At 38.9% G+C, this 25,643-nt stretch overlaps 1 protein-coding gene across 1 annotated transcript in view; it reads right to left on the bottom strand.

The window, feature by feature from the left end:
- Positions 1 to 364: 364 nt before the first annotated feature.
- Positions 365 to 25,643, bottom strand: part of PDGFC (platelet derived growth factor C) — a 161,445-nt gene continuing 136,166 nt past the window's right edge. Inside the window, exons 4-6 of the mRNA XM_042470110.1 lie at positions 8,988 to 9,195; positions 1,838 to 2,055; positions 365 to 762 (exon numbers count right to left, since the gene is read on the bottom strand). Of these exons, the coding sequence (XP_042326044.1) occupies positions 646 to 762; positions 1,838 to 2,055; positions 8,988 to 9,195 (543 nt within the window). The 3' untranslated portion in view covers positions 365 to 645. The remainder of the gene's footprint in view (positions 763 to 1,837; positions 2,056 to 8,987; positions 9,196 to 25,643) is intronic.

Raw genomic sequence — 25,643 nt, 5'->3', positions numbered from 1 at the left:
TATACTGACCACTGAAGGTTGTAAACAACAGGAACCTTACTGGAAAGTCTCTATGCTTTTCTACTTGTATCAGTGAAAAATTAAATTTAAATCAGAATAAGAATCTGTAAGGCAATTGATACTTTGATTCAGCATATGCAAGGGTTGGTGAGTTAAGAAAGTTTCCAGATATTCTGAACAGAAGCCAGAAGTAACAGACCATGACAAACAAAATAAAACCTGCAAACAAAACTTTGCAGGAATAAAGAGTCCATATTTTGTTTGAATGTTGTTTTTTCTCTATATTTCTAAACTTAATATCTTTTAAAATTCAAGATGTTTGAGGGAGATGATTATATATATATATATATATATATATATATATATATATATATATATATTGAGCAGAGAAAAACAGTTCCTCGTTGATACCTCCTTCTGTTCATCCTGATAGGGGGCCTTCAAGCAATCATCTTGTTACATTGCATGTGTAATCCCAGTTTGATTTCTTCTCTCTTTGTGCCCCAGCAGTGTCAAATCCAGAAGACTGAAGAGTCCCAAAGCAAACAACTGAGATTACAGAAGGAAATTAATGCACAACCCCAGAACAACATCAGCCACTCTTTGTATGTTCTGTAAAAGAAGGAGAAGCACATCTAGTTCCTTTTATCCTTCTGAATGCCCTCTACATACACAGTCACACTCCTCATGATGGTCCAAAGGTACATCAGTCAGAGATTTATGCAATCCTTTTCCACCGCTCCTGGGCTTCAGTTGCAAGACCTGCAGGGAGACAGTCTTGTCATTAGAATTCCACTTAGTATGCAGAATATATCCCTACTGCAACGTCAGAAACAAGCTGTGCATAACACAGTAAAGTCTCTTTCACACCAACACAAACTTATGCTACAGCTGTATGGCACCTTGTTCATGGGTTAGCCATGCCACTTGTAGAATACAGGCTGTTACAATGTACAGTATTTCTTTATCTTCAGAATTCCTTCATGTAAGTCAACACCATTAAACATGCACAACTCCAATACAAATAAGCTACCAAGAGCTTCCCCACAACCATCCAAATACTGAATCAAGCTTCATCTATCTTACGTCAGGGTTAGCATCTGAAGTCACCATGGCTGAGCACCTATTCAGGGTAATGGCCTTTGCTGAGAAGTCCATGGTCAACATGGTCTTTGCTGATTCTGCCTGTTTTTCTGTCAGAGGGTGCTCTGGCTCAGAAGAAATGAGCAAAGGAACAGCAAGGATAAGCAAGAGCAGCTGTTGCCACCTCTTTACTCACAAGTTCTTTGCTGAAAGATTAAAGGCCAGTGAAGGCACCAGAGTATATACTGACATGATATTGCTTGCAGGCCTCAAAATCTTTTATCCACACAGATACTGGGCAGATAATTTCCCATATCTGGATAAGAGTTCTTCGTAAACTGAAATTGATTGTGCTGCAAACTGAATGCTGTTTGATGTAACCGCCCGGATTGGTTTGCCAGAGGGCGGTATACAAATAAATATTATTATTATTATTATTATTATTATTATAAACAAAAGTATTCTGCTAACCTTTGCTAGAGTCTAAATTTTGTTTGTTAATAACAGAGAGTCTTGTGCACCTTAAAAACTAACAAGTCTTATTTGGTATGAGCTTTCATGGACTGCAGCCTATTTTGTAGGGTGCCTCAATCACTTCACTTTACACAAAATAAAATGTCATGACTTTAAGTTGCCATGAGTGTCTTTGTTGTTTCTGTTGCAACAGACTAAGATGACTGCCATCCTGAAAATTGTTTATGAATAGTTGTCTATGGCCAGAATTAAAAAAAAAAGTTTTAATAAAACAGTGTACCTCATGATATTTTTTAGTAACCTTTGTGGGGACGCATTGGCACTCAGTACAAGAATGCTGACAGCAGGCACAGTTTCCACCACAACGTTTAACCAGCAGACAAAGTGGCCAGAAGATGGTGTCCGTTCGTTTCAGCTCCTCCCGTAGAGAAACAGAGAAGTTGCGCGGAGTACAGCTATACATTCGTACCTCCTCTTTCAGAAGGTTTAAATCTACAACTGAAGAATTTAAAAAGGGAAATGTTTAGTGTCATTTATCCATCAGATTTCTGCAGCATAAATACCTCCTAGAAATTAAGGCTATAAGATGTTTCCTGCTCCTTTCATACACATTTGTGTGTTTGGAGGAATGGATTTTGAAAGAAACTGATCAATGACAGCCCCCCACCTCAAAAGCAACAAAACAAACAAACAAACAAACCCAATGACTTGCACAATAATTGATTAATTTATTTTTTCTTTTATCCACATGAGTGAAAATGGGCTCCCATTATCTGGACAACATAGCTGAGGGTCTCTCCTTCAGGTAAACAAAAGGTTAATAATGTGATGGTTTTAGGTTACAACATCAGGTGAGAACAACAGACAGCATGAGAGACAATTGCCCAATGAGGATGACCAGTTTATGGAGAAGAGTTGAAGCTTCAAGGTGCTTCCAAAATGAGAAGTTATAAAACACTGTGTCACAAAGCACAAGTGAGACTAACTGACAGATCTTCTGAGTCTTTGAAGAGACTCTAAGGCAGATGGAGAAGGAGAGAAGGTACCACTTGGTTGTACCACTGGACAAAGGAGTCTAGACTCCCAGCTTCCCATAAATATTCAAAGACCCATAATACTATCTGTACTGTGAGCAGAATAGGAACATTCAGTTAGCTAAATTAAAGTTTATGTTTCTCCTAACATTGGCTGAATATGACGTAGACTGTTTTTGCAACTTTGTAACTACTCTTAATTAATGCCCGAAGGAAGTTGCCTTCGTGTACATCATAACCTTTTCCTAATATAAGATTGCTTGCTTAGAATAAAAGCTTTTCTTAAAATAACTCATCTTTTCTAATCTCTCCATGTTCCTCTACTCAGTGTGTGCACATGTATGTGTATAGGGCTCTCATCTTCTATGGGAGCAAAAAGGACATCTCCAGAATCAGAGCTGAAACCCTTCAGTAATTCCCACTAGGTTACTTATTCTCATGGGGTGAATTTGTATTGGTAGTGGATAGAATTCTGAGATCCCTTTCCTACTCAAGAGCAGGAGACAGGCCTGGAGTTGTTATAACATCTATCAAAAACATTTCCAAGACTTTTACTTCAGCCAGTTTCTCTGCTTGCTATGGTTTTGCACAGAGACATCCCCCCCCCCAAAAAAAATACTGAAATCTGGACCAAAAAACTCAAAAGCATCCCTTGCCTTGTTCACACTTTGGAGGCAAGAACTCTTCCACAGACTGGTTATTTCTTATCAGACTCCCTATTTCTCTGTAAAAGAATGCCAAAAAAATTGTGTAAATTCTTCAAACCCATTGCTGGGTGGGGATGGAGGAAGAGAGCTCCCATAGTTAATTGCATCTTTAAGTATCAGGGAAGAACTTCCCTTCCCTTTTAAAACATACATGTGGAAGAAACGTTTCCTGCCTTCTATGTGGGTTTTGTGGCTTTCACTGGGTATGTTTGGATGGCACAAGCACCAGTTCCTCTCTTGGCAATGAGTCAGTGTGCTGAAGCACAATGGCAGATCCCTTCTAGTGTAATGGTTAAATAAATGGTCATTGTTCACTCATAGCCCTTAGTTCAGATTTCATGACCAGATAAATCCATACATTATTCAATGAACAAAACTGTGGGTTCTTTCTTTAACTTGTAATGGGAGAGACTAGTCAGAGTGCAAGCTCATGGAGGAGCCCTGGTGGTGCAGTGATTAAATGCCTGTACTGCAGCCACTCACTCAAAAACCACAAGGTTGCGAGTTCAATCCCAGCGAAAGGGCTCAAGCTCAACTCAGGCTTGCATCCTTCCAAGGTCGCTAAATGAGTACCCAGATTGTTGGGGGCAATTAGCTTACACTTTGTAAACTGCTTAGGGAGTGCTTAAGTGCACTGATAAGCAGTGTAGAAATGTACTTGCTATTGCTATTGCTATTGTTCCTGGCAGGCTCAGACAACCTGATAAATCAGAGTTGGGCTAATTTGCCAGCACTAATGACCAATTTAATGATGCAACTCCTTCTCTAGTGCCCCAGCAGTGACTAGAAGTGGAAAAGAGTAATTTTGGTAACCACATTTCCCCCCCAGCAATACAAGAAGTATTGTGACCAGGACACATATCCCTATTTCAGTGCTGAATTACACTTCCCAAAGGGTTCTAGGTGCACAATTCCCCTCTGAAACATCTCTGAAATTTGGTGGGACTCCAGGGAATGACTGGAAGTGCATGTACATATTGCCTTTGTTGTTGTGTATTATCAAGGCATTCCCAATTCATGGCAATCCTATCACAGGGTTTTCTGGTGCTGAGAATGTGTGACTTGCCCAAAGTTACTAGTGGGTTTCCATGACATTGTTCCTAAATGGCAATAACTTTGGCACGTTACAGACCGCCCCTTTCCCCGCCGGATCGGGGCCTCAGCGGCCAGAGCGGCAGCTGCTGAAGCCCTGATCTGCCGCTTTGTGGGCTGAGGGGAAGCGCCAAAAGGCCCCTTCCCCGCAGCCAGGAAAGGGGTGTCCTTGGGTCTTCAAGCCCCAAGGACACCTCGCAGCGGCAGGGAGAAGGAGAAAGGGGCTGTTTGGCCCCTTTCTCCTTTGGTCCGCTGGGCACAGCTGTCTGAAGGCTGCGCCCAGCGGACCAAACCAGGAAGGAGCTCCGAAATGGAGCTCCTTCCGGGGTCGCGGAAAGGGTGCCCTAGGTGCCCTGCCGCGACCCCAATACGTCACAACCGCGCTGCCTCGTTTGGAGGCGGCGCGATCATCACATATTGATGGCGGCGGCCGTGTGGAATGGCCGCCACCATTTTGTGCGTGCAGAGCGCGCACTATGGTTAGGGCGGTGCAGAAGCACCGCCTCGTCTTAACCCTAGTACACGCTCTGTGCGTACTTTTTAGCCTGTCTGTAATGGGCCTTTGAATCATTATACAAATCCTACTTAAGACTATTTCAAAAAGGAAAATTGGGTTTCCTCGGCTTGTCAGAGTACACTAGGATGCTACAAGTTTGCATGTTTACAAAATATTATACTTTGCTTGCATAGATTACTAGCAGTTTTAGATAGTTTTTATGTTATCAAGTCTTTGAACTGAAAAAAAAAACTCTTCTTTCGTTCCTGTATTTGTTTTACCTAATATATCCTTTAACACATTGTAGAATAAAATGCAAGTTGAGAAAACACACACACATACACACTCCCTTAAAATATTTACTTATCCAGAAGAAAATGTTATTTGGATCTACAAAGTGGATTCAGCTACAAAACCTATTATAATGTGAACATTTAAACACCCTTTGAACTAGACTCCCTTTCATTCATCATCTTTGACACAGTAGTCAAAGAACTTTTTAGAACAGCCTCAGAAAGAACACAGGGTTATTTGCAGTGGCAATGTAACTGCATGAATCAGAGGTTTTAGCTGAAAACTAAATCCAACTCAAACAGGGAAATGCTCATACTGTGTGCCTTCAAATAAAAATGTTTTTGAAGCACTGATTACTAAAAACAAAATTTGCAAGTGGAATATATAAAACTTTCAGTGAGAATCAAACAACCAGGTGTTATGATTTTTAAAATGCATTCAGTTACAGCTGTGCTTCAAATGATCTGTATAAGGAATTTTTTTAGCACATAGTGGAACTTTTGTCACCATGCAAGATTCTGGCTTCTGCCACATCCATTGCTGGTGTCCTCAGATGTGCTGAGTATCATGCTCATCATCCTCAGCCAGCCTCTCAGATGGCCAGACTGACTGGGGAAGATGGACATTTTCATCAAATACATCAGGGAGGTGCATGCCAGGTTTAGAAAGGGTGTTCTGTATGATAGCAGGATGGGATAGAAAGAGATGAGCTTTTGATTTTATGTGAATTTGCTGATTATTCATGAACAATTAATTCTGAATGAAACCAGAGAATTCATTTGTATAGGATTCTGCTTTCTTTTCAAGCAGAAAACTTCCTTCTTCAGTCAAAAATTGAGTGTTTCTTTCCCCATTAATAGTGGAGGTTAAAGAAGAAAACAAGTGATTGATTAGTTCTTAGGTTTTTGATTCTTATGTCTTAGGGGCTATAAATTTAGGGATGTTTTGCCTAGCAAGGGGAGCTGCCATTTTATGTCCAACTGGATTCAGGAGATACTAAATTAATTTTTGAATTATACCAATGGTGGGAAAAGTGCATTTGTCAGCTGCCTAAAGACCACAGCTCTTCTTTCTTTCTTTCTTTCTTTCTGTTCAAGGGTCTCATAAGAGTCCCCACATCCCTCCAAAAATTGGCAATTTTGTTTGGGGGGGGATTACCTCTAAAGGTCAACTGCTGTTCCTGGAAGGTTTTAGGATTAGTGAAGTGCACTCTACCCAAAACCAAGAAAAACACCCCTGAAAACCCAGATGTGGAAACCAAAAGCCACTTGTGGATCAGATTTGTGTTTTTTTCCAACCAAATGTGAAATACTGCAATCTGTCATAGGCATATAGAGCTGGTCTCCTGTTACCAACATACATATGTGAGTTGACCTATGCAGGCAGTGCTAATTATTAGCCATAGTGAAAGGGGCACATTCTGCTGACTGTGGTTCCAAACTGCAATTATGCATATCATATTGTGATTACACAGTGCATATCACACACATTGCATCCAACTATTGACATGTGTTGGACAATGTTGTTTTTCTGCATGGGAGCTGCATAGTGCTGGTGTAGCATATCTCCACATGTGGATATTTTCACTGTGCCTAGGGAAAACTTGGCTCCTGCAGCAATTGTTCACTTCTGTATTAAAACATGCATAAAAAGGAAATACTGAATTTCCTTCATAATGAAAGGATTCCTCCATCTCACTACAAAAAGATGAGAATCACCCTTTTGATCTTAATATTAATCTACATTTAAATAGCTATGGAACTGGATTTTTGACAGATTCTGCTAGACATATCATAATTCAAATGACTGCAATAGAAGTACAACAGAAGAGCCAGCATTTGTAATGCACAGATAACCAAGATGGGCTGTACACATATCAGAAGTCATTCATGATTTTTTTTACATTGCTACCAACAATAACTGATATAAAGTTATGCAAGTTAAACTAAACTATGATATTTTAAGTCAAAGGTATATGTTCTATTAAAAAAATCACACCCCCACTTCATTCCCTGAGATACTCTATGAAGTCCCCATATTGTATTAAAAACCAAACATTTCATCTCTGTAACAATCTTATATGTCATGTTCTCTCAGGGGAGAGCTTTTCAACCATAGGCTATTATATTACAAACTCAGTAATGCAGTCTGAGGGTGGTCCTTTTTTTAGAATGGATATTGCAATAGTCTGATATGTTTATTCAATAGCAATTCTATTTTAGTGTCTCATTAGAATTCTTTTAAAAAGTATTATCTCTGTACTGTTTTCCTCTGGCTGCTGGTGGTCCAGAATTTTTTTTGCTTTGCTGGATTGGTTTTGGATAGATGCTAATCAATGCCTGTGGGTCACTTTACAACACACAAGTGATACACAGGCAAACGAGCAATATTCTAATTAAGAAAGAGCTCATTATATACTTTTAAAATACAGTTTACAACACTTGAAATCCTATTCATCACATCACCACACATAGGATATTGGAGTTCCTGTATATATATTGATAGCAAAGATGTAGGTAAGAAGCCAGATATTTATTCTATATTCAGGTGATCAGGACAAACATCCAAAACTAAATTTAGAAAGATTTTGCCCAGCTTCCACTTTGTAACAAATTTCATTTTTAAGCTTGCCAAGACTCTAAATTTAAATTTGATACAACTCCATCCATATTGTCATAGTTGTGCTTACATGTATTCAGTGATTAAGCTAGCAAAAGGCAACAATATTGTTCACATCACTATGCTTAATATTGAACATGTTCAGGTTATAATCCTGTGCAAGCTCACCTGGAAGCATGATGCACTAAACTGAGTGAGACTTATTTCTGAGTAGACATTCCTATAATTACACTGAAATTATACAATGGGGCCCAGCATCTTAACTCAAGGTACATTCAAAAGAAAGTGAAAGAAAACATTTTTCTACCCATTAGTGCATGCAGGTAAGGAAACAGGTTTTAACATGCAATTTGAACCCTATTGATTCAACAATATAATTGCCTGCCATCATGAATGACATGATTATTGTGCTGGATGAGATGGAAGAGCAGCAGTGGAACAACCTTCCCTCCAGGCTTAATGCAGCTGTAATCCTACCCTGCCTTCTCTTCCACCTTAGAAGAGAAGTTTTGACTAGTCAACAGATGTTGATTTATTTTAATTATATTTAAGTGTCTGCTAGGTCACACTAAGGCTTTTAGTCCATTCATAACACATTCATCTATATTTCTGTTCATAAGTAAAAATCTACTAAGTTCAATAGGTTTAATATTCAGGTGAGTGAGTATTGGATTTCAAGCTAAGGTATGCATTCTCATTTTAAAAAAAGCCATTTAAACCAGTCCCTATCACTACTAGGAGAGGGTCAAGTTAAAACAACTGGGATTTCATTTGTTCTTTCCAAATTTCTAATTTTAAAACATTGCCAATGTAATCACATTAAAGGTAAAGATAGACATAACAATCATTGCAAATTTTACTTTTATAAAAGTATATTTTCATATACTTATATAAAAGTATATCTGAGGATATAATGGTTTCCCTTACTGTTTGCTGTAATAACTGTTAATGAATGAAGAGGAAGACCAACTAATCTATGCTATTTCAAAAAGCTGTTAATGTATTATTTTGTGAAAGAAGTAAACAGTTGCATAATTATGAGCATGAAGATATAATAAACATACAGATGGAGAAAGAACCGTGATTACAAAGTTCTCATAGGTGGTTAACATTTGTGTACTTAATCAAAGCATGGAATTGGGGAGAAGAAGTAAGAGAAAGAAACAGAGGATGGAGAAAACTAGTTACCTCTAGATTTTCTCCCATGAATGTAAGCTTTTCCAAGAAGTTGCCAAGTTGGTCTGTATAGGTCTTCCAAATCTAATTGCCATCTATCTGGCTCAAGATACCTGATAAGTTCCTCCACTGTACTAAATCCAGCAACAGCATTGTTTAGCAGTTCTAATGGTAAAGCTGATGGTGGTAGCACGGTTGGACTGGTAGATTCTGTATGATGCTGAAATGAGACAAAGAACATCGTAAATGAATATAGAATAGTAGTAGATAAAAAATGATGACCTCTGTTGACTCTCATAAATTGGAAATTTAAAATCTGAACTGAGTTACACTGTGTAATACTAACTGTAGTGACCTAAACCAAATGAGAGCAAAATGTGATCCTTTGGCAACATACAACTTCTTGGGCTGTTTTCACTGAGCAAAAAGGTCTCCATACCTCTCCCCCCAAAAAACCTAAAGGAATTTCCCCCTGTAAATGGCTAATAGTTTCAACTAGCCATTTCGGGGGGGGGGGAGATCACCATTTTTAGATCTCTAAAAGCATTTCTATAGCCTTTCCTCAAATTAAGACTGCAGAAATAATCCACATTGAAACCACTTTAATTGTCATGGCTCAATGCTACGGAATTTTGGGAATTGTAGTTTTGTGAAACATGTATCCTTCTCTGTCAGAGAGCTCTGGTGCTACAGCATGCTACAAATCCTAGAATTGAGCCATGACAGTAAAAGTGGTGTCAACCTAGTTTATTCCTGTAGTGTGGATGCAGCTTTAAATAATGGGACTTCTTGTTCTAGGCTCTTTCTGCTTAAAGAAAGGTTTATATAGGCCCATACTCCTTAAAATAGTGAAGATGATCAAAACTTGGCCAAATAGACAACCGTGCCCACTACCCCTGGCAAGTGCTAATTCCTGCCCTGGGTCCAATTGCTAGTCCCAAATAGAGTAGGGCAACTGTATTTTCTGAGTGGTGAGCTAGTATTTATGGAAATCTCATTTGTTCAATTGGTCTACTCTAGATGGCACTAGCAACTGGATTTATCGACATATATTTTATTTTTAAAAAATAAAATATTTATTTTCTTTAATAAATACGTTCCTTCCAGCTTTCATTATACTGTATAGTTTTCCTCACATCTTAGCTATAAAATTCCAGTTTAAAATTAAAATATTTGATCCTCAGGGACCTAAATGAGAGTCTTGACTTTTCCTCTGTGTTTTTAAAAGATTGCTTCTAGTTCAGTCCAGTTACAATGCAATATCCATGAATGTTATGTAACAAACCCTTTCCCTCCAATGTTCACTGACATCCTAACCCCCCAAAATACTTTTAGCCTTTTTAAATAGTGTAAGTTTCATCTTCAGAAATTTTCAGCATTAAATTTCAAATTGATATTAACATAATAATGATTTCACACATTGTAAAATGGCACTGTTTTACTATGTATTTATTTATGTATTGTATATTTTTATGATTTTTAAAACCCTGGTGTTGGATAATTACAGTTTCTGACAATGTGCTGGTACAGTAGTAGAATATTAATGACAGAGACACCACTATACCATATTCTTCCCCATATCTCACTAGGGACAAAAAGGTAAAAAAGAAAACCTTTTTGAAAATCTAAACGGGAATGGGTTTTACAAATCTGAAATCCAAACATTGATATCACTATTATTATCTCAGGATAAGAGGCTACAATCAGGAGAGAATACAGAGAAATAGAATGGTTTCCAATTGGCAAAGGGGTCGGGCACAGCTGCATTTTATCACCTTATTTGTTCAATTTTTATGCTGAACATAAAATAAGTAAAGCACAATTAGAAGTGAAAATTTGAGGAAAAAACATCAATCATCTAAGATGTGCAGATAATACCATACTACTAGCAGAAAATAACAAAGACCTGGAATGATTACTGAAGAAAGTCAAGGAAGAAAGTGCAAAGGCAGGTTTATAGTTGAACATTAAGAAAATCAAAATAATGATCACTGATGATTTATATAACTATTAGACAATGAAGAAATTGAAACAGTTCAATATTTTCCATAACATAGCTCAGTTATTAATGAAATGAAAACTGCCATCAAGAAATTCAATGAACATTAGGACTTGGAAGGGGAGCTAAGAAGTTACAATTTAGTATTCTAAACTGTCAAGATATATAATTGAATACTAATGTTAAAATGTTTCATATTTCATATTTCTAATTTCCATGTATGGCTGTGAAAGCTGGGCAGTGAAGAAAGCTAATAGGAAGAAAATTTAAAAGGTGGTTCTGGAGAAGAGATACCATGGACTGATAAAAAAGACAAATAAATGGCCTCTAGAACAAATAAAGCCTGGGCTGTTCCTAGAAGCCAAGATGACTAATCTGAGGCTGTTACACTTTGTCCATATCATGAGAAGATATGACTTTCCAAAAAATATAATAATGCTTGATAAGGTAGAAAGCAGTAGGAAAGAGGAAGCCTGCATTACAAATGGGTAGACTCAATCAAGGAAGTCATGGCACTGAGTCTACAAGACTGCAGGGTTGTTGAAGATAGGGTGTCTTCTCATTCATAGGGCTTCCATAAGACAAAGGTTCAAAACACACTGTAGAAATAATCTGGTTTGAGACTGCCTTAACTGCCCAGGCTCAGTGCTAAGAATTATAATGTATTGGGAATTGTAGTTTATTGTACCACTAATTTTGTATTGTAATGGTACTTAATGGCAATCGTTGGGCCTGTACAGACAGGCCAAAATAAAGCTGCTTTGGGTCACTTTGGAGGTATGCTGTTTAAATGATGTATGTATCCTAACAGGACAGAAGCCACACCAAAGGCACAGTCCAGTCCTAAGGACTGGAGCGCAGCTTTGCCACAGCTTCTGGACTCAAGATGCATGTGTCATTTAAACAGTATGCCTCCAAAGTGACCTGAAGCAGCTTTATTTTGGCCTGTCTGTATAGGCCCCAAAATAAAAATTATTAAAATTAGAGTTGGGATGAATAAATAGCAAGTCAACCATATTCATAAGAATAGAAATTGTTTAGCATGATAAAAATGTCAAGAAATGGTACATATTAAATCTAGCCATTTATTTTGGAGTGTATGGTGTGTTTGAGTTCATATGAAAGTTGATCATGGAAAAAGGTGAATGTGACTATGAGGAAAGAGATATCAGGATCACATATAGATTTTTTTCAAAATCAGCAAAAACAAAGCTTGCAGATTTCCATTTATATTTATTTTATTTTTGGGAAAGCATGTTTAAATACTCAACACCAAATATTTTATCAGAACTATAGTACTGTATGTGAATGGGACAGCAAACCAAAGCAAGTATAAATACCCTAGGCCTGCTGGTGCCTTATAGTGGAGCCAAAAATGACAATTAGTGTTGGATCAAGTGGAATTTCCTGTACTGTTATTTATACAGTATTTTCCTGCATATATTTGAAGCTATCAAAATATGATTTCAGTGCAGAGCAAACCCTTTCCTGCAAGACTCCTGTGCTTTCATTGAGAGAAATAAAAGCAATGCTCTCAAAGCCTAACCAGAGCACAAATATTTAAATAAAGATTGTCTTGATTATTTGTAAAAGAAAACCCTTCAGACCAAATAAAAAAATCTGCTGTTAACAGCTTTTAATGAAACAGTCAAAGCCAAAGACAAGTACATCATTCATCAACCCATTAGTTATATTTAAGACAATGCTACCATGCTGAAACATATTATTTGGAAAATGCAATTGCATCATGCCCATCTATTTCTAGTTCACATCTTCCTGAACCATTTAACTCTTAGGATGGATCATTTACTGGTTAATGCCAAGAGGCTATTTTAAAAGGTCCCTGGGGACAGAAGTGAGAGTTGCTTGTGTGTGCCAAGGTGTATTACAGCTGGGAATGGGCACAATGTATCTACTCTTCCTGTAATAACAGCAACAGCAGCAGTAGGAACAATAGCAACAACTTCTCTAAACCCTAAGCAGATTATCACACCCGATCTTACTGTGGTTAAAACGCTGATAAAATGCTCCAGAAATGCAAAGGTCGCGATTCTGAAGTGTTTCCTCTTCCCTCTCATCAGCAAAGCGTTCGTGGAGCAGCCATTTCTTCATAACCGAAGTTCGTGTTATTGAAGAAATGCTGCTCCATGAATGCTTTGAAGACAGGAGAGACGAGGGGTTGATGCATGCTGGGAAGGGGTTGAAAAGTGAGTTTGCCTGGGCAGGGGATGTCTAGCTGATTATTCCAATGTCACCTATGTCTATGAGTGTGTGGCATTAGCCGGGTCACTGCAGAGTCACTGAAGTCCAGAAAAATGAAAGATGAAACCATTATTTTCATCAGCGTAGATGTACTCTTAGATTACATTTGCATTTTCCTTATAGATGTAAACCTCCAGTTTCCATGGCTAGAACTGGCATTCTGTATTTTTGAAAGATAGTGGTTTGTTTTCATTGATGAAAAGGAACAATTTAAAAATACCCCACAACCCAAATAAAATGTTTAAGTGATGAGGCAAGGGGAGGATGAGAAAAGCAGTGTTAAATAAATTCTTCCAGAGTATGTTTATGTTTCAGCATGTCCTGTGTTTTTGGTCCTGGCAGTCATATTCGTGCCACATTTTAAATTCTTTAAAATGTAGATTAATGCATAGAACTTTTAACATATCTGAATAAAACTAAATATCTTTTGCACTGAGGTGAACTTGAAAGTATTCCATTCATACTGCATGTCTTAATGTACAAAGGACACAGTAAAGTAATCAGTATTCCTAACTACTCTATTGGAGGTATGTGTGAAGTGAAAAGGCATCTTATCAGTTTTAAACTCACTGTATATACTTGGCTTAGAAAAGCTGAGACATAAATCTTTTTGAAGTTCAGAGAGCAAAATATTTTGCACTTGTTGCTAGGATGCAAAAAGTAAACTTGCATTCTTTGGGGAAAGTATATGTATGTCTCGGATGGGAAAGAACGACTCGTAAATGAAATGTTTTACAAATTATATTGGTTAAAAAAGGAGATAACAAATTACTATCCACTTGTGAGAAGATAAACAATGCTGTTATGAAAGTCATAGTAATTCAAATATTAAATGCTAGAAAGGGGAGAGAATGGACTTTTCTCTTTGAATAAAGAATCAAGACATGATTAAAAATTAAGATATGTATATAGTGACCTAGTTTGGATAGAACACTAAATTATAGTATTAGGATACACATGCAAGCCTTTGGCTTCTGCATTCCCTTTCCCCTCTTTTCTTAGAATCATAGAATTGGAAGAGACCACAAGGGCCATCTAGTCCAACCCCCTGCGATGCAGGAAAACAAAATCAAAGCACCTCTGACAGATGGCCATCCAGCCTGTCCTTAAAGACCTCCAAAGAAGGAGGCTCCACCACACTCAGAGAGAGTGTGTTCCACTGTTGAACAGCTCTTACTGTCAGGATGTTCTTTCTAATGTTGAGTTGGAATCACGTTTTTCCTGAAGTTTGAGTCCATTGCTCTGAGTCATGTTCTCTGGAGCAGCAGAAAACAAACTTGCTCTGGCCTCACTATAACACCCTTCCTTCTCCAGTAGAGCTTCAAGAAAAAGAGTGAATGTTTGGTTAGTTATAGTTTATCATTATGGGTGAATATACACTGTAGAAATAATGCAGTTTGACACCACTTTAACTGTCACGGTTCCATCATACATAATCCTGGGATTAGTAGTTTTGTCAGGCACCAGCACTGTTTGGCTGTGAAGGCTAAAGACCTTGTAAAACTGCAAATTTCAGGATTCCATATGATAGAGCTACAGTACTTAAAGTGGTGTCAAACTGCATCATTTCTACAGTGCAGATGTTCCATATAGTGCAGACAAGTGTTTTTAGCTCATAAAATTTTTTATATTATGGATTACTGAAACAAACCATCATCATTAACCACAGTGGGTTCAAATCAGCTAAGTGTAGTTAAGAATAGCCACTAGAAATGCCTAGAGAGAACACTTCTCTAAGAATCTCTAGGTCCTCCAGCATGACTCTATGGTCAATGTCTGGCAGACACATACCATTGAATTGTGCTGGGGGACCTAGTAAATGCCGGAGAGAACATATTTTTTTCAGATGTTGGTAAGTGCAACTGGGTTTCTGCAGATATGGGGATCATATTATATTCCAGTGTAGTGGCATTATAGAATCAGTTTTGAACACTGATCTATAAATATATAAGTGTGGTTCTCCTACAAAATATTGCAATGTGGAGTGGATTTGTTCAGGATTCCAGCCATTCATATTGTATCTTCTGCACAGCAGTATTTTATGTTATGCTCAGTCCTATGAGTGCAGCGCGTGCGCACACACACACACATGGATATCTGGATTTTCTACTCAAATCCAGAGCGAATCCTCGGATTAATGCCCTGAGGAGATGGAAAGACCTGAAAATGGGCTGAATAGTCCTGTACTTTGTGTGGACTGCCCCCTAGTTTATTTGGTCCATGTAGACAAGCCCTAAGTAACAAGTAGAAATGACAAATCAGCACTGTAGGAATTTGTGGCCAATAAAACATATACTAACCAGCACTTGACATGTCAACTTCAAATTATTAAAATCTGGAGGAACTTCAGAGTAATCGTGATATCAAGTCTCTGACTAAGCCAAATAACATCTTTTTCATCACAATTATGTATCTTTACACATGGAAGCATTAACAAATAATTTGAGCCAAAACTTTAAACTCTGTTTTTTTAAAAAAACAAGCTATTACAGCTGAGTAAACTACATCCCATTAAGAACTCAGCCTCAGACTCATAAATAGATAATGAACTGGAATTCTGAACTGAGGTATGCAGAAAACAACAGCTGCCTATACTCAGAGAATGGCTGAGTATAACAGCAGTTCAAACCCATGATGGAGAATCTTGTTCCCAACTGCTGGTAGCAAATTAACAGATCAAAATGTTAGGAATTGGGGAGTTTCACGAACAGTAAGGCTTTAAATGAAGTACAATACTGTACAATTCTTTTTTATATATATATAAAATGACTATTTTTATAGCCAGCAATAATAATTCACAAATAATAAAGATTTAAGAATGAATAATATGCTACACATGAATACATACTGCTGACCCACAACACTAGCACTGTCTAGCAGAGAATTCCACCAAACTACAAAACCAAGAATTCTGGAAGATGGAGCCATGGCAGTTAAGGAGGGTTCAAGCTATATCTATGTAATGTAAATATATGCCCTCCAGAATTTCAGTTGAGTGTGGTCGATGACACAATTTATTAATGGGGAAGTACAGACAAGCTAGGAGAGACTACAGCAGTTTGTAGCTGTGTCTACTGAAAAGAGCAAAATTCCATCCTCTTCTGTCCTTTGTCCTGTACTGTATAAATTAAGTGCAAATTACTTTCCCACTCTGAATTGAGTTTGCAGCAATGGAAGTAAGCAGAGAACAAAAGAGGAAAGTAGGAGGAGAATGAAACTGGGACTTTTTCAAGGCAGTGGAAAAGGTGGTAGAACAGAAGATTAACTGGGACTGTCCCTGCAAAATCAGGACAGTTGGAGGATATGTAGATACACTAATAAACCCCGCCTGCCCCCCCCCCCCACAAAATTTCTGGATTAAATAACTGTTTTACTGTCACTGTGAATTGTCTTAATACTGATGAAGACAAAAGAAACATCAATTTATTCAAAGCAGAAGAAACATTCCCTCCCACATTTCATTCAAATATATGGATGTGCCTACACAGAATAAGAGACTCAGAATCATAGAATCATAGAATCGTAGAGTTGGAAGAGACCGCAAGGGCCATCCAGTCCAACCCCCTGCCATGCAGGAAATCACAATCAAAGCATCCCGGACAGATGGCCATCCAGCCTCTGTTTGAAGACCTCTAAGGAAGGAGACTCCACCACACTCCGAGGGAGTGTGTTCTACAGTCGAACAGCCCTTACTGTCAGGAAGTTCCTCCTAATGTTGAGGTGGAATCTCTTTTCCTGCAGTTTGCATCCATTGTTCCGTGTTCTAGTCTCTGGAGCAGCAAAAAGCAAGCTTGTTCCCTCCTCAATATGACATCCCTTCAAATATTTAAACAGGGCTATCATATCACCTCTTAACCTTCTCTTCTCCAGGCTAAACATCCCCAACTCCCTAAGTCGTTCCTCATAGGGCATGGTTTCCAGACCTTTCACCATTTTAGTCGCCCTTCTTTGGACACGCTCCAGTTTCTCAATGTCCTTTTTTTTAAATGTGGTGCCCAGAACTGGACACTGTATTCCAGGTGGGGCCTGACCAAAGCAGAATAGAGTGGCACTATTACTTCCCTTGATCTAGACACTATACTTCTATTGATTCAGCCTAAAATCGCATTGGCCTTGTTAGCTGCCGCATCACACTGTTGACTCATATTCAACTTATGGTCTACTTGGACTCCAAGATCCCTTTCACACATAGTTTCATTCAGCCAAGTGTCCCCCATCCTATATCTGTGCATTTCATTTTTTCGCCCTAAGTGTAGTACGTTACATTTCTCCGTGTTGAATTTCATTTTGTTAGCTTTGGCCCAGTTTTCTAATCTGTTCAGGTCATTTTGAATCTTGATCCTGTCCTCTGGGGTATTAGCTATTCCTCCTAAATTTGATGTCATCTGCAAATTTGATAAGCATGCCCTCAATTTTGTCCTCCAAGTCATTAATAAAGATGTTGAATAGCACTGGGCCCAGGACAGATCGCTGTGGGACCCCACTGGTCACTTTTCTCCAGGATGAAAAAGAGCCATTGTTGAGCACCCTTTGGGTTTGGCCGATCAACCAATTACAAATCCATGTAACAGTTACTTTGTCAAGCCCACATTTTACAAGCTTGTTTGCAAGAATATCATGGGAAACTTTGCCAAAGGCCTTACTGAAATCAAGATATACTATATCCACAGCATTCCCTTCATCTATCAAGATGGTAATTTTATCAAAGAAAGAGATTAGATTTGTCTGGCATGAAATCCATGTTAACTTTTTGTGATTATGGAATTGCTTTCTAGATGTTCACAGACTCTCTTTTTAATGATCTGCTCTAGAATCTTTTCTGGTATAGATGTCAGACTAACTGGACGATAATTGTTTGGATCTTCTTTTTCCCCCCTTTTGAAGATGGGGACAATGTTTGCCCTCCTCCAGTCTGCTGGGACTTCTCCTGTTCTCCAGGAGTTCTCAAAGATTATTGCCAATGGCTCCGATATTATATTTACCAGCTCTTTTAATACCCTTGAATGTAGTTCATCTGGTCCTGGAGACTTATATTCGTTTAGGTTAAACAAGTATTCCTGTACAATCTCTTTACTTATTCTGTGCTGAAATTCCGCTTTTCTGTCCTCTGCTCCATTATCCTCAGGTAGAGTACCCTTTTCCTTTTCTGAGAAGACTGAGGCAAAGAAGGTGTTGAGTAAGTCTGCCTTTTCTCTGTCCCCTGTTAGCATTTTGCCATCTTCTGCACGCAGTGGCCCAACCGTTTCTTTCTTCTTCCTTTTGCTGCGGACATATCCAAAAAAATCGGCTTTCCTAAAGTCTAGAATGCGTGTCTGACTATGCCTGGCTTCTCCTTTCCATTGTATAACAAACTCCAGGAGAACATGGTCACTTCCACCTAAGGATCCCACCACTTGCACTCCATTAACTAGGTCATCCTTGTTGGTTAGGAACAGATCCAAAATAGCTGATCCCCTTGTTGCCTCTTTCACCTTTTGGACAATGAAGTTGTCTCCAAGGCAACTGAGGAATTTGCTAGACCTTGAGGATTTGGTTGAGTTTGCCTTCCAGCAAATATCAGGATAGTTGAAGTCACCCATCACTACTACATCTCTCCTTTCTGAATATGTGGTCATCTGTTCTAGAAAGACATAATCCAATTCCTCAGTCTGACTTGGGGATCTGTAGTAGACTCCCACAATAACATCCTTGTTGTTTCCCTGTGAAATCTTCTGTGAAGATTAAGAAATTCTGCAGCTTCTTAATTAAAAATGGCTTCAGATGCCAAGGGCAATGAGCAATGTCAGTCACAATGTTACATGAGAATTCAAATATAAATAAAAAACATATATTGTATGTACACTGATGCATCTTCAAGGTTTTAATCAGTTTTAATTAATTTTAATCTGGGTCCTGCAGTGGCAGAGTCTTTTGGAGCAGCAGCCAATATCCACCCTTTTTACGAATGCATGGGTATCTCCTTGTGGCACAAAATACATTCTTGATGCCTACTGCATTCTACATTTAGGTAGTGGGGCATCAAATGTTGTTTTGGCTAATTTGGTATATATAATTTGGCACTTTGGATGGATACAGCAGGGTTCAAAAAGTGGCTTAATTAATAAGTACCTTGGTGAGCACTCTGAAGCATTCATAAGATAACAGGGCATTCTTGCTTTAGGTTAGGGGTTAGAGAATAGCACTTTCAGGCCAGGTCAGCTGCATCACAGCCAGGAGTAGAACAGCTGTGGTATCATCTGATTGCCATGGCTTCCCCATAGATGCAAACTGAGAACTGGCAAGGAGATGGCATAGGAAGGGAGCAGGTTTATTCAGACCTGGAACCAAGGTGACATTACCCATTACAGGTTGACATTGGGGGAAAATTCTAGCACTTACCTGAAAAATAGGACATTCATTCCGTAGAATGTTAGTCTAGCCTGCAGACTAATGAGATCTGCTCATTGTTATTGTTGTTAACTGCCTTTGAGTCAGCCCTGATTCACGGTGACCCTGTGGATGAGATATCTCCAAGTCCCCTATGCTTAGGTCCTGCAGATATAGTGTTACCTCACTGATTGATTCCAGCCATTAGGCACGGTGTGTTCTTCTCTTTCTACTACCTTCTACCTTTCCTAGCATTATTTATTGTCTTTTCCAATGAGTTGTGCCCTCCATTTCATCATCTTGTTTTTGAGGGAAAGTTTAGGATTGATCTGTTCTAGGGCTCATCTGGTTGTCTTTTTGGTCCCTTTATTCTGAGCACTCTTCTCCAGCACCACTTCTCAAAGGAGCTGATTTTCTTCCTATCCTTTCTTCACTATCCAACTCACATCTGTCTAGATCAGGGGTAGACAACTTACGGCCCGCAGGCCCGATGCGGCCCGGAAAGGCCTTGGGACCGGCCCCAGCCTGGTCCTGCCGCTGATTGCCGCCGGGGCCTTTGGGGGGCAATTGTCTATAGAAGCCTCAGAAACATGCATTTATATTAACATTTTTTTAAAAAATCAGCAATTTTTTTTCGCGTGTCCTCCATTTTTTTTAAAAAAGTGTCTTCCATTTGAAAATTTTGTCCTACATTTGTCCTGGGTTATTTATATATTTAATTTTTTTTTAAAAAAAATATTTAACTATTTATTTTTTGGCTTCGGCCCCCCAGTTGTCTGAGGGACAGCAACCCGGCCCCCAGCTCAAAAAGGTTGCCTACCCCTGGTCTAGATATCCTAATTCACTTCCACTTATCATATTCTGTTTCATCCCAAGTTGAAAGGCAATATTGATTTGTATAATGTTCAGACAACATAGCTTTCTCTTTACAGGTGAGGAATACATTAACTGAATGACAAGTGACTACCCAAGATTAGTCAATATATCTACAGTAGTGAATTCTTCAGAGATGGTAGTGCCTTTGACAGCATATGCAGAGTGCTCTCCCTTTACTAATGAGCAGAACAGCAGCTTTGCATGCCCCCAGATACATACAATTAAGAACTAGGACTCACAAAATTCTAACCTATCTCCTAGTCATATGTAAATTCCAGCACAACTGTTGATCTTAATCCCTCCTCCATCGAGAACAATATAAACAGAAAGCATATGCACATTCATCCCTACATAAACAATCAATTTGCTGTCTTCCCCTTTGTTCTCTGTGCAGAAAACAATAATTTCTCACAACTGTCTCTTGCCTTTTCCTATCACAGCATATTTAATCAATCTCAACCCTTCTCAGTCATAACTTGCATCAAGATTCATCAGGTATCAATTCAGAACATTGGTTTTCATTTTCAGAACTAAGAACAGAGATGCAATGACCATGTGCACAGGCATGCAGAATATGTCCTGTCCTTCCCCCCCCCAAATATATATATATATATATATATATATATATATATATATATACACACACACACACACACACACACACACACACACATACACATAGCTGGTGAAACTATATTCTTTCTTGCAAATGGAACAGCCATCATTTGTTCCAGCAAGGCAATTCAAAAATACAAATACACTCTTTTTAAAATACAATTTATTGACAAAATTAAAGAGGAACCATCTCTCACCTTTTAAACTATTCATCTACCAGTAAATTAAATCAGAGGGCTAAAGAAAGGACTTCAACATGTCAGTCCTGCAAGCCTGCACAACAACTCCAGATGGCTTTTTTCCTTTAACTGTCAACCAATCAGCCATTTCTAATTCTTCATCCCTCCTCTTGTGTATTTTACCAAGGGTTTTGGAATAAGAATAGACAATAAACCAGATTTAAATAATCTATTTTGCATTTAGCCCTGAGGCATTGGAATAAAAGGTTCAAAGGAGGAGGTATCAGCATTCACTTTTAAAAGTACACAGAGCTTTCTGTACTACTATGGTAGACAGTTCATTTGTGATAACAGTTCCCTGGCTTCAAGCTTTAACTAGCATGTATCATTAAAAAAAGAGAAAGCTAAAGAAGGAAAGTTTTAAAGTTAAGAATTACTTCACAGAAAACATCTAAAAACCTAAGAACAAACAACCAAGATACCACCTTATTATCATAGAAGGCTATAAATGAAATGTGCTCAGTAACAAAGTCAGTGCAAGCTTATATGACTGGGGATGTGGTCAGCCACAATTAAAGGATGCCTTCATTTCAAGTCCTGTCTTAAAAATTACTCATATGAATAAAATACGGGAAACCTTATCAAAGCTAAACCAAAGTAAGAGGCAGTGTGCCTGGAGTCTGAGAACATGTTTGTCTTCCTCAGATTTCATATAGTGGCCTATTTGTGAAATGATTATTTTGCACTGTCTATGGGAGAGAGAGTGCTTAGTCTATCATATGCCACAGGAATATGACAGAACATCCATCTCCACATAAAAATTGAAAACTAGATGTACTTTTAAGAGAGCCACCATATAATTAAATTCATGTTTAGAGCTGTTTAATGTCTATTTGCAAAGTCTACTATATAGAAACTACTGCTTCAAGTATCTCCATACCTGCTGTACAATCAACATATACCCATCAACTATTATTAATCACATTTATATTCTACCCTCCCTATAATGAGCTATGGGTGTCATATTGGATGCCCTCTTCCTTATGTTGTCTTCACAACAACCCTGTCAGTTAAAGTCAGGTTTAGATTCAGTGGGCGCTCGAACCTGGATGTAAGCACTACACCACGCTGGTTTAAAATATGAGTATGTTTCTAACCAGCTACACTAAACCAAATGTGCTTCTATTCCAGCCTATTTCTAGGAGTTGATAACCAGTACAGACCTAAAAAATCACCAGTTTTCTTGTCCTCAAGACCACAGGGTGTCTTGACATCTAAAGATGCATTACAAAAGCTATCAGTTGCCATGAGATGGTCTATGAAAGTGAAAACAGTATCCCCCCACCCCGGATTTCCACTGGATTTTGTGCAAAGAACAAGACACAAATACATTTTGTGTAAAAACTAATGTAAGTTTAAATAATAGTTATGTGTCTTCAAGTTGTTCCCAATTTATGGTGACCCAATCATAGGTTTTTCTGAGGTGGAGAGTGTGTGAATCGACCAAGGCCATCCAGTAGATTTCCAGTAATTCGAATCCTGGTGCCCTGAGTTGCCATCCAGTGCTGAAACCACTCTACTACTCTGGTTTTTCGGTTTAGAGAATATGGTAGCTCCCAAATTCCAGGATCTTTTGTAGGGGGGGGACATGTCTCATTGCAAAAATGCATCAAAAGTATACAAAAGCTTTTTTGTAAAAAAAATATTGATTTTATACACTAGTGTCATCTCTGATCTCCCTACCTCCCATTCCAATACCATTACAATCGGCCCTTGATATCAGCAGGGGATCCGTTCCAGATTCCTCCACAGATATCAAAATCCATGAATGCTCAAGTCCTGTTGTCTGTAATTGCAGTACCACCATGTGGTCGTGCCGCCATTAGGAACAACTGGACTGAATCCTTCCTCCACCTTCCTTCCCCTTCCCCTCTGAGATATCTGCCCAAGGCTTGGCTTCAGAGGCAGTTTGGAGGCGGAGGCTGGAGCCCAGTCAGCTGCAGAGAGAGCTGGGTCTGGGTCTTGGGTCTTAGAGCCTGGAGGTTTTGTCCCAGATGTTGGGCCGGGGGGGGGGGGCGGCGCTCCGTGACCCAAGCCCCAGCTCTGGCTCTCTCTGGCCAACAGGGCTCCAGCCTCCACCTCCATACTGAACCTGAAGCTAGGCCAGGGCAGAAGCCTTGAAGGAGGAAGGATTTCATTTCAATTGTCCTTAAAACAGTGCAGCTTTTTACACATGCCACCACTGGGGACAATGCGGGCTTGCTGTCAATGAATGCTCAAATCTGCAGATGGCAAGTCCACAGATACTGAGGTCCCACTGTAATACAAAAATTCTCTTAATCTCACAGAGTGGGGAGAAAATGTCTGACATTTTTGTTTGTGCTTGCAAGAATGAAGAAAGTGAAGATTTAGATCCCTATCAGAAATCTCTAGAGCAGTCTTTTCCAAACTTGGCTCCTCAGTTGTTTCTTAAAACACCCAACTTCCCTTACCAGCATCACTAAAACTTAGCACTGATCTGAACAGTGACTACACAACATCTGGAGGCCCAAGGTTGAACTGGGTTGGTCAGGATACTTATAATGGAAGCGTGAATGTGAGGGGCAAAGGAAGCTAGGTTAGGCTGCCTTCCTTTACGCTCTCTTTTGGCCCAGAAATATCTTTTTATTTAATCATGCTTTTGGCTATAAAGTAGTTATGAAAAATGGTCCTTGAACATGTTGTGTGTGCTGTACTATAGATGTTAATGCCATGAGTAATTTGCTATCTTCTGCAAATCCAACTCCTAGTGCAACTCTGACTCCATTTGAATAGCACCTGACACAATAAAGATCCAAGGAAAGCTAAGAGTATTTATTTGTATGTTGACCAGTCATTAATTGTTTTCCTCTACTAATCTAAGAACAAGAGCAAATGCAAATATCAGTATAAAGCTTACAAAAAACCCATGTATATGGGTATGTGTATACACACACACACACACACACACACACACACACACACCCCTATTTAGATGGACAAATACAAACTCAGTTCAGAATCAGTATTCTTTATAAGACTATGCTCATTAATACTAATGCTTGGGAACTCCTTTGAGAACCAAGGATCAGTCTAGCTATTCTTTTCATAAAATCAGAACACAGAACAACAACAAAAGACATTAAAAAAAATGAAGGCCAAGTCTGCTGTCCTTACAGTACTACAGACTAACACATTAAAATGTATCTCAGGACTGCTACAAAAGGCTGAAAGGAAACATATGAAGGACTTTCACATAAAAGATTAATTTGTATGTCACTGTGTTTGCCTTCCTAAACAGGAGGAGAAAAATGATTTGTGGAAACGTAGGCAGGAAGGGTCAGAGTTATGACATATTTTTCATTGAGAAACTATCATCCTTTATAGAATACTTCCCCTTCCACTATGGTAACACACTATAAAAACAAAGTTTCCAGTGGTTTAGCAATAATTCTTATTTCAGTCCTAATGATTTACTATATGATGTATTCTAGCCTTCTTCCTTGCAGTTCTGCATGCTGCTCTGTAACTTTGTCCTAACTTGAGTTTTATGTCCCCTTGCATTTAAAAGTATGCTTACTTTTTTTAAAATACATAAAATTACAATGGATCTATATAAATATAAATGTTCAAATCCATATCTCATGTGAGTATCCATTAAGCTGTTCACTCTCACACATTTCTGCTTCTATAGCATGCTATATTTATTTATATGCCTCACCCTGATGTCTTTCACATATTGCTCTTATACAGGGGTAGGCAACCTTTTTGAGCCGGGGGCCGGGTTGCTGTCCCTCAGACAACTTGGGGGCCGAAGCCAAAAAATAAATAATTAAATGATTTTTAAAAAATAAATAAATAAATAAATAAACCGGGACAAATGTGGGACAAAATTTTCAAATGGAGGACACTTTTTTGAAAAAATGGAAGACACCCAAAAAATTGCTGATTTTTAAAAAAATGTTAATATAAATGCATGTTTCGGAGGTTTCTATATACAATTGCCCCCCTTGCCCGCCGCTTGCCCCCCCTTGCCCACCTCCTCCTGATAGGCCAAAGGCCCCATGCCCTCACGTGAGAGACCAAAGGCTCCAGCAGCAATCGGCGGCAGGACCGGGCTGGGGCCGGTCCCAAGGCCTTGCCGGGCCGCATCCGGCCCACAGGCCGCAGGTTGCCTACCCCTGCTTATACATGTAAAACATTCTCTCACACTCAAAATCCAGCAGTTGGCCAGTACTGAAATAGCTCTGCCTATTTCCTTCTCTGGTGCATCCCTTCCTATTGACAACACACCATTGCATCCCCACACACCTTTGTTTTGTGTAAGTGCCTTAATACATATTATCTCCTCTC

Source organism: Sceloporus undulatus, chromosome 5 (genome assembly GCF_019175285.1).
Source record: "Sceloporus undulatus isolate JIND9_A2432 ecotype Alabama chromosome 5, SceUnd_v1.1, whole genome shotgun sequence".
Classification (NCBI taxonomy): Eukaryota; Metazoa; Chordata; class Lepidosauria; order Squamata; family Phrynosomatidae; genus Sceloporus; species Sceloporus undulatus.
This window is presented reverse-complemented; position numbering and strand designations above follow the sequence as displayed.